The 20687-nt window shown below is 39.1% G+C and overlaps 1 protein-coding gene across 1 annotated transcript in view; it reads left to right on the forward strand.

Annotated features, from left to right (window-relative positions):
- Nucleotides 1-20687, forward strand: part of obscnb (obscurin, cytoskeletal calmodulin and titin-interacting RhoGEF b) — a 565304-nt gene that overhangs the window by 446100 nt on the left and 98517 nt on the right. The window contains exon 70 of the mRNA XM_051928767.1: nt 4050-4175. Coding sequence (XP_051784727.1) covers nt 4050-4175 — 126 coding nt within the window. The remainder of the gene's footprint in view (nt 1-4049; nt 4176-20687) is intronic.

Here is a 20687-nt window from a genome sequence, read left to right on the forward strand (position 1 = left end):
TTAGTGAAATGGTCTTTTTGCGACTATGCTGGACCAGTTACTTTAGGCCAAAAATGTGACCTGAACTGTGAGGCAGCAGATGAAATGATACCCACAAACAAAGTACAGTAAGTTGCCACAAAGTAGCAAACATCTATCTTTGCAGTATTAGAGTTTTCTTTTTTACGTAGTGGAATGGAATGTTCCAAAAAAGAAAAGATGAAAAAGAGCCCTGTTGCAATGCCACCCTCAGCAGCAAAATCAATACACACAATAAACTTTATTAATCCCAAGGGGAAATTCACATACTCCAACAGCATGCTGATAAAGAAAATATTAAATTAAAGAGTGATAACAATGCAGGTATACAGACAGACAATAACTTTGAATAATGTTAACGTTTACCCCCCCCCCGCCCCGGGTGGAATTGAAGTGTCGAATAGTGTGGGTAGTAGGATAGTGGTACCTCCCCAAGATTTACTCTCAATCGTGGAGTTCGATAAGGGTGCCCAGCTATACCTTATCTTTTCTTTATAGCTGCACAGTTTTTCAATCTATGTATTAAAGCTAGCCCATTAAAAGGCATTTGGCTCATCTTTAGTCAGCTGGCTTATGGTACCACCTTATTTCTTAAAGACAGCTTTGTTCCTAGTCTTTCTTCTTCTAAAAATCATTCTCTCTCCCTTTTTCGTCTCCAGTTTTTCATTCTCCTCCAAAGCCTGTGCCTTGGCTATTGCCACTGCCGTCCTTGCCTCCTTGTTTGTCTGCCTAACTATTTCTCTATCATTCTCCTTTCCTGATTGGTACAATTTCTTTTTTGCCTCCTTCTTAACTTTTATCACATCCTGAACCTCTCTGTTCCACCACCATGTCTGTCTGCCCCAAAGTGGACTCCTTCCTGTCGTCCTACCCAAAACCTCTTCACCTGCTTTTCATACAACTTTGCTATTCTTTTCCCAACACTCCTCCTCATTCTCAGATGATTGCACTTCATTTAAAACTTTCTCCCTAAACCTGTTCTTAAGCTCTTTCTCTTTTAATATCCACCACTTTATCCTTGGAGCTTCTTGCTCTGGTTTTCTTCTCCTGCTGATTCTGATCTCCCAGTCTATTACCACCACTTTGTGCTGAACTGTCACACATTCCCCATTTATGACCTAACAATTCTTAATCTCTTTCAAATAAGATCTTCTACACATTAGGTGATTTACTTTCTTTAAAAAAAAATGTGTTGACTATTACCAATCAGATGCCATGACAAAATCTACTATCCTCTCCCCTTCCCCACTTCTCTCCCCTACTCCCCCCTCCATATACCCTCTCTATTATCTCTCAACCTTTTCCCACATGCTCATTTAAATGACCACCAGCAATGACCTTTTCTCCATCTTATGCCACTGTAAGCCTTTCATCTATTTGTGCCTAGAAAATGTCCTTCCCCTGTTCCTAACAGCCCACTTGAGGAGCACATGTACAAATTATATAGTAGGGCATAGTGGTGTCTCTGAGGCTAAGGATCTGTGCTGGTATCCCGAAGGTTGCCGGTTCGAATTCCCGTCACTGCCAAAAGACATCCTACTCTGCTGGGCCCTTGAGCAAGGCCCTTAACCTTCAATTGCTCCAGGAGCACTGTACAATGGCTGACCCTGCACTCTGACCCCAAGGGGTATGCAAAAACTAACAAATTCCTAATACAAGAAATTGTATAAGGCGAAATAAAGAACAAAAAAAAAACAAGGTCCAGCTCAATACTCATCAACTTATCACTTCTCCTGTTTGCACTTATTATCTTTTAGTTCTTTGAATACTATAATACATACACCATTTCTCATTTGCTCATTTGCTCCACTGCACAACAACTTAAAGCCTCCTTCTCATTCTCTTGTCTTATTCCCTTTCCATCTTGTTTCTTGCACACACAACACTCCAACTTTCCTCCTTTCCATCAAATCTTTAACTCTCATTCTTTCCTAGTCATTGTTCTGAACATTCAATGTCTTCACCCTTACCTTTAACTTACCCTTTTCTTTCCCCTCACCTATCTTCTTCTTTCTTCTGCTTCTTCTGAACTCTTCTTTTGCCAAGCCCACCCTTGACCCAGTAGCCCTCGCTGACTTTCCACAGGGGTCAAGCGAGACCTCTGCACATTGACTACAGTGTACACCCTAGCATTTTACAAATCTGATTGAATTGATTCCCTCATTGAGGTTTTGGCTAAAGTTTCTGAAACTAACCCTTTCTATTTTTTCAGGCTTTGTATCAGCACCAAGTTGGGCTTGTTTGTCCCCCTAGTGGCTAGATTATGTACTTAAGTACTATATCTTTTTTAAATTGTTATTATTGAAATAAAGCATATTAAAAAATCTGTGATTTCACACTGGACTTGCAAAACATCATGGGTAGCTGGGGATAAAATGTTTATCTAAGCTGTCCGCATGGGGAATTTCCAAGGAAATATGAAAGGTGAAAAACATTTTTGGCAAATTTTAAACAATCAGCATTATTAATGTGTGTGAGATTAATGTGGTTTTAAAATACAGCATGCATTGGACAAGCAATTTATTCACTTTTACTGTGTTTTGCAGCTAGATTTTTAAAAATATACTACAAACATAGATTATTTTTCTTTATTTGTTACTTTTATACTGCTGAAAAAAGTAGTCATTCATTTTCAAGAGAACATTCTTTCCTAAGCCAAACTGTTTGCAACAAAAGAGAAGATGTAGATACCATAGAAAAGTATATGCGGGTGGGTGTGGTAAAGAGAGGTCCGCAGCTGATTTCCTTTTTTAAAATAAATAATCGGCGCACTTACGGCTTAAGGAGGGGGCGTGGTAGCGTGGCAGGAGCAATTCCCGGGCACATTATGGGTGTGGGCATCTCCATACTGAAGTGCACAGGTGCGGGATCACCCGTGTTCGTAATTGATGCCGGGATCTGCTAATTTTAAAATGGAGAAGTGTGAGTCCGGAAGGGAAGAAAATGAAGAAAGGAAAGGAAAGGAACGGGAAAGGGAAAGAAATGGACGGAGGTTAAGGGAAGAAGAGGGCAGGAGGCGTTGAAAGCCAGTGCAGGAGCGAGCAAGCAGGCTTGCTTGTAAATGCAGGCAGCTGGAATGAAGAGGCCCTAACGAGCAGTGTGTGGCTGACACTAGAGTAGGGGCAGTTGGAAGTGGTCGCTCCAGCTGAACGGTTGCTAGGAGCTGGAGTGACCGGCAGTATGAATGACTCCTCGCGGAAGTCAACGGGAGTCGAGGAGACTTAGGAGGGTGAGCCTCAGCGTGAGCGCCCTGGCCATTGGGGAACCCAAGTCTCAGTCCGGTAAGGTAGCAGTATGGAGCCGGGTGATGGAAGCCAACCAGACAGAAGTAAGGTCAGCTGTACCTGCTGATAGGGTGACTCCCCTGTTGCAGGGCCCGTATGGGAGAAGCAGGGGAGCTGCCAGTTGAACAGAGCAGGCATCAGGGTTTTTAAAAAAGGACTGCTTCTAGCCCGTTGATTTCAACCTCATTTTAAAGGATCATTTATTTATTTTTAATTTCCACTTATTGCACCCATTTTATGGATTTATTTATGGAATTTGAAGCACTGCACTTTGGACACTGTTTGGTTTGTTTTTAATAAAAGCACTAACACTTTTTTACACCATCCCCTTGCTCCCAGTTTGATTTGTCCTCATTGCACAGCTCTTTCTGTTATATTACTGATGGTACTGGGTTCAAGAGACTCCCAAAACTGGAAGAGGGAGCATGGAGCAGAACCTGCACCATCACAGTGAGACCAAGAAGAATTTTTTTTATACTGCATCACAGGAGGCATTGTATCTGTTAAGTCTGAACTATAGGACCACAAACAATAAGATGCATCAATATGTCATAATTATAATGATTGCAATTGTTATAATAGAAGAGGCTTAATGCAAATTGTGTTTGGTTTTTCTAGAATGTCAATATGACTCTTATTGATTCCTAATAAAAAATGTTAATATAACATACTAGTTATTAAAATTTTTTCTAGGGTATCAAAATAGTTAATGTGTCAATATAAAAGTTTAATTGTTTTTCTGTTTAGGAGCATATATGCAACAAGAAGTGAGTAAAGCAACAAGCCAATATTTGGGTGAAGTTGGATCAGAGGAATTCTTGCAAAAGCTAACAACACATATTACAGAAATGGTGTCAGCAAAGATAAGTCAAGGTGAGAATTCTAATGGATGTATTTTGCAAACTTTACAGAATGTTTTTTCATCAGTAACTACTTTGACTTGCATCCATGGTAAATGTATTAGTGTGGTATTGACATTTCACATATCTTCTGAAATGTAACAATTTTCATATAAATTTTATTTTTATTACATTTTATTGAATTTATAAAAGCAAGTAACATTCCATACAAGCCAGTCATACTTGACAAAACTAAGTTCAAATCAAATCAACCCCCACCCTTGAGAGAGTTAGGCCAAGAGACAGAGTAAAATTTGAAGAGTAGAAAAAATTTAAAAAGGGAAGAAAATTCTTTCCCCCAATTTAAATGCTTATTCTAAAATATTAGAAAGTTTTGCACAGATCCTCTAAGTGAAAATTTGATTTTTTTCCAATTTCAAATAGTGTATTTAACATCAGTTACCCACTGACTTAGAATAGGAGAGTTAGGATTCTTCCAATTGAGCAAGATAAGTCTGTTCGAACAGTGAAATAAAGGCAATTACAGTTTCCCCTTCTCCACTTTAAGCCTATCTGGAAATACACTAAACACAGCTGTTAATGGATAAGGAGGGATTGTGATATCCAAGCTGTCTGAAAGGCATTTAAAGATTTTGGTCCAGAAAAATATTAATTTGGTGCATGCCCAAAAAATATGGCCCAATGAGCCTGGGAAAGATTGTAACGTTCACACAGGTTGAATCTTGCCCTGAAATATTTTGGACAATTTTTAAATGAGACAGATGTACTCTAACTTTTAAGTTGAATAATTGTATGCTTTGTGCATATGGAGCTAGAGTGAATTAAGTGCATGGATGTTTTCTACTCCTTTTCTGAAATGTTGAGTAAGTGATCCTTTTCCCACTGTACTCTAGGATCTTTGAAAGGGATAGGACTTTATAATGTTTTTATATACAGTACTACAGAAATTCTGTCTGAGTCCTCAAGACTGATCAGCATTTCTTCCAGAATAGGAGTAGGTGGGACGTGAGCAAAATTGGGCAGATTTTGTTTAGCAATGTTTCTAATTTGGAGGTAGTGAAAGAATTGTATTGATGGAAAGTTTAAATTTGGAGTGTAATTGTTCGTAGAATGTGAAGATGTTATCTATGTACAGATCTCTAAGTGATTTAATCCTGTATGTTTTCCAAACACTAAAAACTATATGTTTGATAGATTGGAAAAAGGTGGCTATCGTGCAGAGGTGCCACAGATAAAAGCTTCTCTATCTTGAAGTACTTTCTACATTGGTTTCATATTTTGAGTGAATGAAGCACAATTGGGTTGTTATTATATTGCCAATAACTTATATCTACTGGGTACAAAGCAAGGAATATAAAGAAGTACTGCCAGATTCTATTTCTGTTGCGGACCAAGCCTGTGTATGTTCATCTTTGTGTCCATGTCCAGGTTTTTATAACTTGTATATTTGCCGCCAGCAATAAAATTGAAAGTTAGTTAAAGCCATGGCACCTTCTTCCGTAGGTCTTTGTAGGGTCGCTCTTTGAATACGTGGATGTTTTGAATTCCAAATGAGGTTATGGTTGAATCTAACTTCTTAAAAAATGACTTATTGATGTATATTGGCATGCTTTGAAATAGAAAAGAAGCTTAGGAAGGATGTTCATATTGGCAGTGTTAACTCTTCCAGCTAAAGTGAGATGAAGGGTAGACCATCTATACAAGTCTTGCTTAAGTTTTTTGATGCAGACAGCAGAAATTTGTTGAGCTCTGTTTACTTGTGATGTTTACACCTAGGTATTTAAATTAATCTGTGATGATGAAAGGGAAGGTCTTCAATCTAATATTGTGTGCTGGAGAGTTCACTGGAAAGAGCACACTTTTAATTCTAATTTTGAGTCCAGAGATCTTTTGATATTCTGCTAGTGTTAGGACTGCAGGCACAGTATTTTATGGGTCTTATATAGTACCATATCATCTGCATGTAGTGATATTTTCTGTTCAAGTTCTTCTCTGATAATCCCCTTTATCATATACATTTAAATGATAGAAATTTTCAGTACCTATTTGTTTAGAATCGCATCTTCTCATTTGTTCTCAACTGTTAGTGTTTTAGTGTTATTTTCATCCTTGGCAGAGTGGCAAAGTGACCTCACAGATCAAATGTGCTGTGTTCAGTTAATTCACTTTGTCAATATCTGTGTGGACTTTGAAACAAAGCCAAGCAGACATGAGGAAAGTGTGCAGAGTACTCCTGTATCATGGCTCATTACCAAAGATGTACATACTTTGTTAGTTGGTGATTCTAAACTGAGTGTGATGCTTGAGTAAGTGGTAGTTTTAAGCACTTCTTAAATTTAAAATACATTAAATGAGTTCCACATTGACCTGGGTTTAGCAGACGATGAATTGTAGAGAACTCTAGGATTACTAGCATTGTTATTTATAATTTTAGAGAAATAGCACCACCTCTCAAGACGGACTATGTTGTTGTATTCTGTTATTTTAGCCTTCAATATCTCATAGTGGATAATCAGTTTAGTTTTTCTCCATTTAAGCTCAGCTCTCCAGCATGTTTTCTTTAGATTAGACACTTTTTTTTTACTATTTACATTATCCTCACTATTGTAGTAAGCACTACAGATAGACTGGTTGCTTAAAATGTTTGTAAACTTTGAAGCTGCAGATAAATGAAAGAACCTTTTTTTTAACAACATGCTTCTCGTTATTTTTTTCTATCATTATTTCTATATTAAATAGTGAGAAAATGGTCTGATAAACCAATATCACCAATCTGCTTCACATCAACTTTTAGTCCTTTAGTAATTACTAAATCCAATGTATGCCCTGTTTTGTGTGTTGGCTGACTAACGTGCTGGCTCAAATCAAGAGTCCAGGGGCCTCATGTATAAATGGTGCGTACGCACAGAAATGTTGCGTACGAACCTTTCCACGCTCAAATCGCGATGTATAAAACCTAAACTTGGCGTAAAGCCACGCACATTTCCACGGTAACCATACCTTGGCGTACGCAATTTCTCCGCTCGGTTTTGCAGACTGGCGGCACCCAGCGTCAAAGCAGTGCTACTGTTCCTGTGTGGTTACTCTTTCTTAGATCCACATCCACGGCGGCGGCTTTATCAAATACACTGAAATTAACCGCATATCGTTCATAAATTTAATGCATCTGATTGTAATTAACCTGTAACAATATAATGGTCCACAGAATGGTCAAACTACTGTTCCTGTGTGCTCGTCCTTTCTTTCTTAGCTCCACATTCCTGACGCAGCTTTATAAATACACTGAAATTAACTGCATATTGTTTATTAGTGTAATGTATCTGATCGTAATTAACCTGTAGCAATATAATGGGCCAGGGAATAGCCATAGTATTCCAAATACCATAACTGCTTTAGCGTTGTTACGCTCACTGCATCTTGTTCTTCTTTTTGCTGTTCCCGTTAAGGGTTGCCACTGCGGATCATCTTTTTCCATATTACTCTCACTGCACCACTCGGAGTATTTATATCACTGTATCTGAGTGTGAATCACAGCAGCAGATGATCGGAAAGAGAATTATCGGTATACAGTTTCAAGTAGGCTACACACTACCTCAACCACGGCAAAAAGCGTCAAAGCCTTTCCTGTACGGACCTCGCGTTTCAGAAACAGTTTCATCCCAATAACTATAAACGCACTCAATCAGTCCATCAAGTGCTCCTTGTAGAACTGTTTGTACTTATAAGTACAATCACCTCACTGTAAACTTACACTACAGTTATAATATTGCACAACCTGTGCTACTTTATAAAGCGCGTATGATGAAATGCAGCAAAATATGTTGCTTATACTATACAGATAAAACTTTAACTTCATTTAAATAATCTGTATTGTTAATAATTAAACATGTGAGGACACGGTGCCGCAGCGTATAGCTACTTCAAGGATAGCTCCTGCCTTGCGCTGTATTCTTGCTGGTGCTGACGCGACACTGGAAGGATAGACGAATAGAATAATTAAACATGTACTATGAAGATATTTCAATGTTCCTTAAAAGTTTTGAACAATTGGCGTTCTAAGCTTACAAATGGCTTAACGTCTATTACAGAGCTGATTGTGTGGCGATTGGAGAAAGAAAAGTATGGACAGGAATTGGAGGTTAGTACGTTTGAAAGAGACAGTACTTCTGTAATAAATTATTTCATCGAAGGTCGCACATGGCGCAGCAAGCCTCTTGCGTGAGATATGAACAATCACTGCGCTACCGTGTTCCCATGTTTAATAACATGCTTTCATTCCTATCATCATGAAAATGATATCACGTATACATCTCAGTATTTTAATTATTCAGAGAGTTGTAATATCTCGAATGTAATGCATTCTGTGTCCTGTCGGAGAAAGAGAAAGAACGGAAGCACGTAGTGATTCACACACAGAGCACATAGAAGATCAAACACAGAACAAAGCATTTAACATGCTACTTGAGAAACTAGTAAAATAAATGATTTTAAGATGAAGTTTATGATGTTCTACTTTAACGGCAAAATAAACTACGTGATTAAAGTGGAAATTTCGAGATTAAAGTTGACATTTCGTGCTTTTTTCCCAATGTGTGCCTATGTTTTTTGTTTGTACCCTAATACGCTTTCATATGACACTCAGACGGTGGGCTACGACTTGCCTTTTCACGGCGACTTTGATATGTGATTTCTTTTTTATTTCGGGCACTGTGCGACTTTGTGAATTTGATCTTTCGAGTTTTTCCGACACTCTGTCACTCGGTCAACTTTCTTTTGTTGTTTATACCACTGTTTAAACCAACAAATAGTACGTTTTTCCTTTGCCTCCACTTGGTATTCGCTGAAATTCTTATATTTTCCCCTGTGCTTTTCCCATTGTCTTTTCACAGAAGGCTATTTATATTGATTTGCATATTCAAAGAGGCGTAATTCTGGGAGGAGTTGGGGCGGGACAGAAGGCGCGTGCACGTGCGTTACTTTTCATGGCGATCGGGATTTATGTAGTGGAAGAACGTGAAATTTTGCGTGCGCACAGATTCCTGCATCTGGATTTTTCTGTGCATACGCACAATCCCACTTTTGTGCTTACGCCATGTTATAGTGTGAGTTCTACGCACGGCGTTATACATGAGGCCCCAGGAGGTTCATGAATTCATTTGCTTTCGGGTCACAATGATTATCGATATGAAAATTAGTCTCCATCTATTAGGAACACATCATAGTTCATAATTATAATTGACACCAAGTCTGAGAATTCCTCAAAGGAATATGCATTATGTTTAGGAGGTCTACACATGGACAATGCTAGAGACGGAGAAACTCCTTGAATAACAACGGCAAGATACTCAGAGGACTTGAATGTACCAAAGCAGACATCTTTACAGTTTAACTGGCTTGAGTAAATATTTGCCAAACCACCGCCTTTTTTACCTTGGCATCTGCATGAATAAAGCTGTAATTCGGAGGTGCAAATTTGATTAAAACATCTGCACCATCAGAGCGAAGCCACGGTTCACTTAATGCAATAAAATCAATTTTCCTATAACAAGATTGTTGGTTAATGCTCTAACATTTAATAAGGCCATATTTAAGGTCTCAGAAGAGCAGAAGTGAATTGTAGGAACGTTATGGGATTTGAGATGGAAATTAAGTTATTCGTATTAGCGCCACTTTGTGCGTATTTTTTATTTAATCTACAGTCTGTTTTAATAAATTGCTCATTTTGAGGTGAAATGGTAATTAAATTCACATTTATGCCGCACGTCTAGATTTTTTTACAAGCATTGAGGTTAGTTATTAGAGTATTGATGCAGTGCACTTTTGAGGAAGATTTCGCTACAGAATTATCATGTCCTAGCAAGGCATTACAGAAAGAGTTTGGAGTAATAATAGAGTCAAGGGAAACTAATTACCTTAGAAATGTTTTTGGAGAGGACCCGGGCGCTGAATCTATTAAAATGCAGACCATCCCTCTTGAAGAAACGCGGCCTTTCCCAGAAGAGGTCCCAGTTGTCCAGAAACCTGATATTTTGTCCCTCGCAGAAGCCTTTTAACCAGATGTATGATGCCAGGAGACGGCTGTAGTACTCATTCGATCTTATAAGCAGAGGTAAGGGACCTGAGATGAAAATTCTTGCTGCCGGGTCCTCTCCTTCGTGGGTTTAATAAGTGCTGTGAAGTCCTCCTTGAGAATCTCCCACTGTTGCTATCTCATGTCGTTTACCCCAGCGTGCATTACAATGGATCCCATTGCCCTGTTCTTATGCCTCTCAAAGACTGTTGGCACTCTTCTCATAAGAGCAACGGGAAAACAAGAAACAAAAGATTTCTGTTTAGGGCAAGAAATGTTTAGGTCTCATATGATTGAATCTCCAATCACAAATACTTCACCCGGGGTTGAAGGCAAAATGTTGGAGTTGGAGAGGGTCAAACTGGTTCTGGATGGAGATGCTTGCCTTGACCGATGGAGGTGATCTAGCCTTTGTGGTCAAAATTTAACATCTTATTAAAGAAACATCTTCTAACTTGACAATTCAGTAATCAGGCAGGAGAAAAGCTGTTCATTGTATCTTTTTAATTACTCCTCGGCAAAATGCCTTGGAGGGAGCATTCTTTAAAAGCAGTCTGTTACAGCATGATCAGAATGGTCAGAGAAACAAAGGATAGAGGTTCATTTTGTAAACTACTGAATTTACATACAGTGTCAATCAATGCATACATTTTACTCTGGTTGGTTCATTGGTTTATACCCAAATGATTTATATAAAATTAGTCATATTATATGCTGGTTCTTATACTGACTAATGTTGTCTTATTTTAATTTCTTATTTTGTCTTTTATTTTTATTTTCTTCATTATGTAAAGCACTTTGAGCTACTTTTTGTATGAAAATGTGCTATATAAATAAATGTTGTAAATGTTGTATACTTTTTGAGATGATTCACCATCCTTGAAATTTCTGTGCATATAACTATTGTCCATTCTTGTTGTTTATAGTACATCTGCTGATTTCTTAGTCATCCTTCAATACATTTTGTATATTACATCAGCCTTTCTTCTGGTACATTCTTTATTTACTTGACTATCTCAGTATTTTTCCTAAACTAAATTGTATATTTCAGTGTACATTTTGTTGTTCACTTGATCTTTATCTCGTTTCCGACATTTATTAACCCTTTATGCCATTTCTTTAAGATGAATGCTATGTTACCCTAAAATTATTCTTCCATACCCTAAACTCCCGCCTGCACAGCTGAAACAGGCAGAGTTCCTTATCGTTGACGTCGATCTGAGGACGAGGCACAGGGGAAAAACTTTAAAATGAGTCGCACGACGTGGCGTTTGTTACTGAAATGCGATTTGCTGTGAAGATTTCAGATGTCAGGGAGGATTCCTTCAGTAGATGAGCCTTCAGGTACCTCTGTCTGGACAGGAGTTTCTAGATCTGGTTATCGACGGCCTGGAGTTCTTTGACAATGCGCTCCATCTCACCGTCAGCCATTGTCTGCTTCCGCTTCTGCTTCGTGTTCTAGGAAAGAGAGAGAAGGTTAATGAAGATACGTGAAGAGTAATAAGCTTGTGAAGGATAGGTTATAGCTATTATAAGTTCCTCATCCTAAATCCATTAAGAAAGTGCAGAGCACCATCTCAGATATATACATAATACACAAAGATAAAGATAACTCTTTGGGGAGGGGTTGGTAAGCCAGCGCAGAGATTCTGTGAGGAAAGGAAAGCACTGCGCAAGCACAAAAGCTTCATAAAGAGTGAAAGAATATATCCATCTTAACTACATTAATTAAAAGATCAGAATCCATAAGATATGTGCCTTTTTCTAAAGGAGTAAAAACGTTCAACTAAATTTTCATCATTTTATGTTTTGTGCCATTTGTTGTCTTTTGTCTATATATTGTATATACATTTACATATATATTTATACTTCTATGTATCTGTCAGCCTTATATTATAACTAAATCATATAATTTTGTTTATTTCAATAAGGGTCTCTGGATTATTTGTGAAAGTCTATCACATGTTGAACTACAACAGAGAAAGGTGAAAGTGTTAATGTAGACTTTATGAACAGAGTTCTTAATATTTTTTGCATCCCAAGCTGTAAAGCGAAAGAGACCCCTCTGCATCATTGCAAAAACTAACTGTTTTAGATTGTAAATTTATAATGCACATGCTATTTGAATAAAATGATTACATGCATTTTTCAAATGGGAATGGAAAACAATGACTTGTGTTTATATGCACTTTAATAAACTGCTTATTCACAGAAACCTGGTTTCAAAATACAATATAAACTCTAATTCTGTTTACAGAGCCTGGATTATTGTTCTCTGAGAAACCAGATTAACACATATAGATTTCTCCATGAGCAATCTGGTTATTGTGGTATGTAAACCCTTAACCAGGTTACAGTTAATCATTTTGTATTCTGCACATGTCGAACTTTGTTTGCCTGCACAGGTGTTAGTTTGGGCAGGCCACTAGCAATTATGTAGTCGTCATTATATAATGGTTATAATTATTCAGGAACATATTAGTCATTTTTTAAAAACATTGTACAGGGTTATATGGGAAATAAGTTCTGGCACTAACAGCACTTATTGCTGTTCCTGAATAGAAGAAAGTATAACTATTGAGAAGTTACTTCTTTATTTAAAGTATAGTTACTGCAGAGGAAGAGATGCAGGAGGGGAATAAAAGCTAATTCAGTAAAGGTTTTCCATAACGAAAGAGGGCAGGGAAATTGTACATTTTCTCAATTGTACATTGAGAACAGATTTCCTGAGAGTTCTTGGTCCTTTATACTGTAAAACAAATGGACTTGGAGATGCAGGAAAAGCTAGAATGTCACTGGGAGCTCTAGTGCGATGGCCCTAGGACTTTCAGTGGGTATTCCTGACTGATCAGGGTGTGGTATAAAGATTGTTTCATCCATGTGGCTTATGGAACTTATTCACTGGCACAAGGATGAGAATTCAGAGTATTAACGAGGAAGATATGGAATGTGAGAATACTGATGCTAGGGTAGACATTTCAGTTTATTTTCTATTTGATTGTCTTGTACTTTCTGTTTCTGGCATTTATCCCACCCTTGTATGTTATTTTTAAACAATACAATTTTTTTTTTATTGTGGCACACTTAGCTTATCTATTTTGTGTTCATAGACAGCACAAGAGTTGCCCCCATAGTTTACAGTGTATCTGTACATGTTAATGCTGATCTGTTTGCTCCCCACAAGAGCACTCTGGCTCTTCATCTACTGTATGGGTCGTGGTTACTTTCAGGGCCCCTTCGCTCTGCACCCCTCTTTCCTGTATGGTATGGTCACTCACCTGTACCACCTCGTCAAGTCAACTGGAGAGTCCTGCACCGTGGTGCCTTAGCCATTCCTTCCATCTTCTCAACCGCCTGCCTCAGTAGGTCAATTAACTGTAAAAGAGACTGTACAGGATGTAGAACAATCTCCAACTCCTGCACTGCCAAGAGCAGGTTATCTGTTATCCATGGACACAGGTATCCCTCGTCTTTTGTCTGCCAGGTGGGAGCCATTGAACGTGTGCACCTCCCGCACCGGCTTGATTGGGAGTTCCTTGGAACTGGCCCCACTTCCAGCCAACAATCTGGGGGGGAATCCGACACACACCGTCCATTCCCTTACCTGCTTTGTGGAGGGCGGTCCAGCCCTCTACTACCCCCTTCTCCCTCTGATGAGTCCCGATGGGTACAGGAGAGTCCAGGCGGTCCTCCTCTGATGCTTGTCTTTTGGAGAACAATGGGCTAGGGTCGTCCTCCAACATCATCTCACCATCACTTCACGGATCAGCATGTTTAAGTTAGAAAAGCAGATCCCCTCTCTCTCTCTCTCATGTACAGGACTGACAAACAACCTTCCCGGGGCCCTACGCCTACCTCCAGGATCCTGTAGTGCAGAACACACCTTCTCATCTTCTGGAATGCTGATGAGGGTACTACTTGCACCACTGGGTGATTGTATGCCTGCTGGTTTCAGGCCTCACCTGGGCTTTTTCTTCCCCATCAGGTGGAAGCAGTGCTTCCGTGGGCCTCAGCGATCGTTGTGCTATTGCTGGGTGATTCGTCCTGCTGCGTGCACCTCTCACTTCTGTGTCGGAATGGCCACAACAATTATTTAATTTGGGTCTCCTGTCTGCAGACGACATGTACAGCTGTCCCCAAACTGAAACAGACAGGCAGGACAAGTTTTTCCACACAGCACACCTTTAATTGCAGGTGGGGAAGCACTTTCTTCACTCCCCACAAGAGCACAATGTCCACAACAATAAAGCAAAGTCCTTTTCCTTCTCTTTCTCTCTCTTTCTCTGCATTCACTCCTCTCCCAGCAAGCTTCATCCACCTCTCCCAGCATGCCCTGCAGGAGTCCTTGGTACCACACCTGCCCAGAAGGGTTGCCCTTTAACGCCCTAAGGAAGGTAGTGCTCTCCCCTCCAGTCCTTCCATCCAGCTGGCATCCCGGCCGGGTAATAGCCATGGCTGCCAGTCACAAATTTACATACACATTTTTATTTTAATACAGTGCATTTGGCACATTTTGCTTATCATTTAATTTGAAATTCCTTAAAGTAAATGTCTGTTTCTCTAATTGATCAACATATTATGTGCTTTAAGCATTAAGAAACAATTATTGAAATATTCCAAAATAAATTAACCACCTCAAAGCAGCTTTATCTGATACAGAGCTGCATTTTAACTGAGCAGCACTGGGCATAAGGCAGTAAACAGCCCTGGATAGAGCTCCAGTCCATTGCACTCTCTTAAAACCATAGTAACACTCAGACAATCTGTTATTACCAATTCACATAATACACCCATATTCGAGAATATCTAAGGAAAACCTGAGTGCCCAAAGAATAACTCATATTATAATGCAGGTTTGGGAACAAGATGCCAACTCCATATGATCAATGCCCAGTGACAGGACTGAAATACAGGGCATTAGAGGCAGCAGTGCTAGCCACTGCACTCTGGTGACACTCATAGCTCAAAGTAAGAGCTTCACAATATTTGTTATTGTCTTCTTTAGTTATCTGCCATAAGGCAAATCTTTCAATCACCAGTTCTTCCACATTACTCTGTCTTCTGCTCTTCTTTTCATTTCTTGGTAAGATTTACCATCTTTCAGGTAATCTAACATGTTTTGTCTTGGTCTCTTGATTTTTTTTCCTTCTGGCTTGCCCTCTAGCAGTATTTTCACCAATGCATCTCCTCATAGTACATGTCTCATCTAGTTATGTTGCCTTGTTCTCATTGTTTCTAACGGCGCTTTTCAATGTTTCTTTCTTTACCAGTCCTTTTCAGCACTTTTTCCATTAGATAATTTATCCATCCTTCTCCATGGCCATATTAAAAATGATTCCAGTTTATTTATATTACCTTTCGTCATTGTCCATGTTTCTTCTCCATTCAGTGCAACACTCCAGATTACTGTTATTATTCTTTTCTTCAGTGTTCTATCTATTCTGTTCGTTAGCAATTTTTGTTTTACTTTGAAGGCTGCTTTCCCACTGCTGTATTTTTATTTCTTTTTCACTTCTTCCTGCCTTTGTTTCTAATCTGTTTTGCTGGTTACTTTACCATTACCTTTGACACATGTGATAAAGGTTGTTGTATAGTCTACACAATTTCTTGCAGTTGTCTTTTTTGCATTTGGTATTAACACCACTTCCTTGAAGTCAACTGGCCATTCTACTTCTTCATAAATTTTCATGGGCAGTCTTTTTAGTCTGGTGCTCCGATGGATGTCCTATTCAGGGAGTAGCTGTTGCTGTGGCGGATCTGATGTCACTCCTTTCAACAAGCATATTATGAAACTCCGATTAATGCACTCCCTGGGTGACTTGTTTGTTGTGAGGGAGACATTTTATTTGCAGTTTCACTCAGTGGTTGATGGGTGCCTGCGAGGTGACACTCCTCTGGTCATGGGTGATTTCAGTGCGACCACTGGGAACTGACAGGACTGGCTATGAGGATTGTGTCAGACCCTATGTGTCTGGTGACCGTGGTGAAAGTGGCTCAATGTTTCTTGACTTTACAAAAGGTCAGGGGCTACAAATTCCAGCGCCCTGAGACGACTCATTAGACTTGGTACTCCAATACTGGTGGTGCAGTGAAGGAGATCAATCATCCTCCTGGGCAGATGCTGTAGGCTGTTACTAAGGCTGCAGCTAACAATTATTTTGATAATTGATTAATCTGGTGATTATTTTGTCAATTAATTGATTAGTTGGATTGTTTAAATTTAAAAACTAAATTTGAAAGTAAATACAAAGTTTATGAAATGGGACTTTTCACCAAATAAACAGATTTATATAAAATTTTCAGAAATTAAATTTTTAACTGACCTACCTGTAGATATTTTAAACAAATCGGTTTTTATACAACATTTATATAACAAAACATTGAAAATAAACAGTAATAAATAGAAATAAAACATACGTAGCACTTCTGGCTCTGGTTGTACAATGCACACACATACACACTTTCCTTTAAAACACAACAGTTTTCAATGAATTAACTAAACTCACAATTTGGCTTATGTGTTCAGAATCACACTAAACACACTCTTCAAAATTAAACTTGTAATTTAAGTTATTACATTTTTTTGTTTCTCTGAAAGAGGTTTTACTGGCAAAGCATCATGTAAATATTTGACCACCACATTTTTCTACCACAGAAGAATTAATTGCACCATCGTGACTTTTTTTTTTTTAGTCTGCAGTAATGTTTGAAATTAGTTGGGGAAATGTCCACACTATGTTCTCACACATTGTTTGTGTGAAACACAATATTGCTACGTAATATGCCTAGTTAATTTTCTTTGCATCACCATTTGTCTGTTTTGTGTCTGGAAGCCCTTTACCATCTTTGCATAAATGCTTTCAGCCAACACACAGTCACAGACTGACGCATATCATTTACTATTGGGAGTGTACTGTTAGATTTTCACGTTTGAAACTGTGTGATTCTGACACAATCTGTTTTACTGACTAAACTGTGCTTGCTGCAGCAGCACTTGCACATTATCACTTTTTTCTCTAGACTTTATAAAAGCCTGTTGAAGTCCAATAGCCAAGTAGTCTGGAACTTTAGCTTTTCCACCCACTACCTTCCACCCACTTTTCCACCTGCTACTTTTGACTCAAAATGAGAGATACACCTTTTAGTCACGGTTGATGTGCTGTTGGATTCACTGCTGCACTCTCACAGAGTTTTTGATTTCCTTTGAAAATGACACTGAAAAAAAGTTTTCTTCTTGGACTGGTACTCAGGTTTCTTTGTTGCCATTTTTTGTAAGTACACACGCTTATGTTACATGTGAATGCAAACTTGTAATGTAACACCATAATTTAGCAGAGTGACCATGGCACAATTAAAAAAAAAACTCTATGTGTACTAGCTAGTGGCTAATGGCACATATATTTTTTTATCGCTTATCATAAAACTGTCGCATGTGCTAGTGATTTGAATGCTAGTGCATTGTAGAGGGCTGGACAAAAGTCATTTCATTATGCCTAGCCTAGCAAACATTTTGTTCATATACCTGTATCACATGCCACTGAAGTGACATTCAACATATTGAGATGAAGGCAAGTCTTAGTCCTCCACAGAGCCTGTAAAGGTATGTTTTCTGTTCAAATAATTTTGCATCTGCGATGTGCTCTCATGCCATACAAAGTCAGACCTACACATTTTGCAACTCACAACTCTATTTTTTCAGAGTAAAGTGTTCCCAAACCTTAAGTCTTGGGTCACATTGTCATTTTCTGCCACTTGCTTACAGTTTGCCTTTTTTCAAGTGCATTTGCAGCTGAGAGAAGTAGTGACACAATTGCAAGCCACAACATATTAAGTCTAATGACGTAACCAACTAATTGATGAAAGTGATTGTTGCGGTTTTAATAATTATTTTTGATAAAGGGATTAGTTGTTGCAGCTCTAGCTCTTACAAAGCTGCAGAGTCTACTGAAGTGCCCAGTTTGTAATTTCTGACCACAGACTTGTTGTTTCTACTCTGAAGATCCAGCTTAGATCCAGTAGACTACCACCTACTAGGAGAATGAGGCTGGACCTGGGAGACCTTCAGTGACTAGACCCTGAGTGTTGCTGAGGGTTGTGTTGGTGTTACCAGTATGCCCAGAAAAAGGTGTTTCATCTTGCAGGGCACTCTGGATATCATCAAGAGAAGTTGCAGTGCATGGCTTGTTGACAACTCTGGTCTGTACCCGCAACTGAGAAGGACAACAGCGATGGCTCTGACGGTAGATAAGGAGGCATTTGTTAGAGGAATCTATGAGCAGGTGAAACACCATCTATGGTCTAATGACCTATGTCCTGCTTAAAAATGAATCGGAGCATTATGCACATCCGAATCTGTTCCTCAGAGAGTCACAGTCAGGGCAGGTGATGGAATAGTCCATCACCAGTGACGCCGCAATTGTGACCTGCAGGGCTGGCTACTTTGAGCAGCTATTCAAAGCTGATCCTCCAGCTAGGATGTTGGACATCTTTGGGCCCATGGTTCTTGACGCTAATCCTACAATTAGCCATGAACCAACCAGTCTCGCTGAGATTTTACAGATGGTTAACCAGCTGAAGGTAGAGAAGGCTGCAGATATCTGTGATATTCAGGGTGAACTTCTCCAGGCTGGTGGTAAGGCTGTCCTTCTTGCATTGCAAGCAATCTTTGCTTCCATTTGGGAGAGAGGTATCATCCCAACTGACCAAAAACGGGACTTGTCATCCCTATCTGGAAAAGGAAGGGTGATCGCCTGGATTGTGTCAACTACAGGGGGATAACACTGCTCTCGCAGCCAGGTGAGGTCCTTGCTTGGGTCATCCTCAATAGGATCCATGATAACTTGCTTACCTACCAGTGACTGGAGCAGTCGGGTTTTATGCCTAAGAAGTCTACCATTGACCATATCCTTGCACTGAGGGTTCTCATGGAGCGCAAATGTGAATTTCAACAGAGTTTCTTTGTAGCCTTTGTTGATTTTCATAAAGTGTTCGACTCAGTTGATTGATCTGCCCTTTGGAACATCCTGAGACTTCACAGGATACTGTGAGTGCTGTGCAGAGTGCAAGCAGAACCTGTGTTTTTCCCAGTTGATTCTGGGGTTCATCAGGTTGTGTTCTTGCTCCTACTCTGTTCAATGCTTGCATGGACTGGGTGTTGGGCAGTGTTGTAGATGAACTGCAAGTGTGTGTGTGTTGTCATGTGGTCTCTGGAAATGGGTGTGTGGTGCTCCAAAAATCTTTGCCAAAGGACAAAGGTCCAAGTCTTTAGAATCCTGGTGCTTCCTGTTTTGCTATATGGTTGTGAGACATGGACACTATCCAAAATATATAGTCAATCTGAAATCATCCTGTCTCTCCTGGCTTTTTCTATGTATATCTTCTACTTTTGTCATGCTTAAATGTATTAGCAATGATTAATTTATTTCCTCTACAGATACCAACTAGCCTCTTTCCCCTTTCACTCCTTCTTCCTAGTCCAAAAGATCCCATTTCCTTTCCATCTTGTCCCTCGCCTACTATAGCATTCCAATCTCACGTTATAATTGCATTAGTATATCCCCATTCATGTTTCAAAGTATAATCTGTTTTGTAATATATCTTCTCTGTTTCTTTTTCATGTTCTGCCGATGGCATATACATCGGTATAACAATGATGTCTATTTTTTCTCATTTACGTTTCAGTACCAGTAATCTGTCCTCACATTGCTCTATTATAATGATCATCTAGCTGCTGTTCCCTGCAGCAATATACCCACTCCTCTCAATGACTCTTCTCCTCCTGCATATATTATACAGAAATCATCACTCCAGAAATCTCCATTTCCTTCACATTGAATTTCACACAGGCCCAAGATGTTAAAGGAATTCCTTTGCATTTCCCTTTTTGATATTTTTTAATCTCTCCGCTATTAGTAATGTTCTCATATTCCAAATTTGAATTTTTATTGGTTCTGCTCTTCTTCTTTGATAAGGCATTAGCTGAGTTATAACCTGAGAGTCCTTGCCCACTCTCCTGCTGAGCACGACACCTCTCAATTGTATTTGGGAGGTCTTGTTAATGATGTGATCTAATTCCCATGCTGGGATCCTTGCAATGTCAGAAATATATACATAGCAAACATCCCTTCTATGTGGATTGTTTTTGTTTAATTTGGTTGCACACTTGATATACATTTTGGTGCATTATAAAAGCAACAATGTCCACAATAAGATAAAAATCAAATGGCAGATGTGTAGATGTATATCAATTAAGGTGACTTTTCCACACTTATAGGTTTGCAACATTAGTACTGTCTGTGATGAAGTTGGAAAATTCTTACAATGGTTTGCGACCAATTCGAAAAATAAAGCGTTTCTTTACCGTCATTTGTCAGTATCTCATTGTACTTTTCAAAAAGACTTATTCCTGTCCATGTGTGCTGGCAGTTTCTGAAGAAAAAACTGACAGTTTTCTTT

This window comes from Erpetoichthys calabaricus, chromosome 6 (genome assembly GCF_900747795.2).
Source record: "Erpetoichthys calabaricus chromosome 6, fErpCal1.3, whole genome shotgun sequence".
Classification (NCBI taxonomy): Eukaryota; Metazoa; Chordata; class Cladistia; order Polypteriformes; family Polypteridae; genus Erpetoichthys; species Erpetoichthys calabaricus.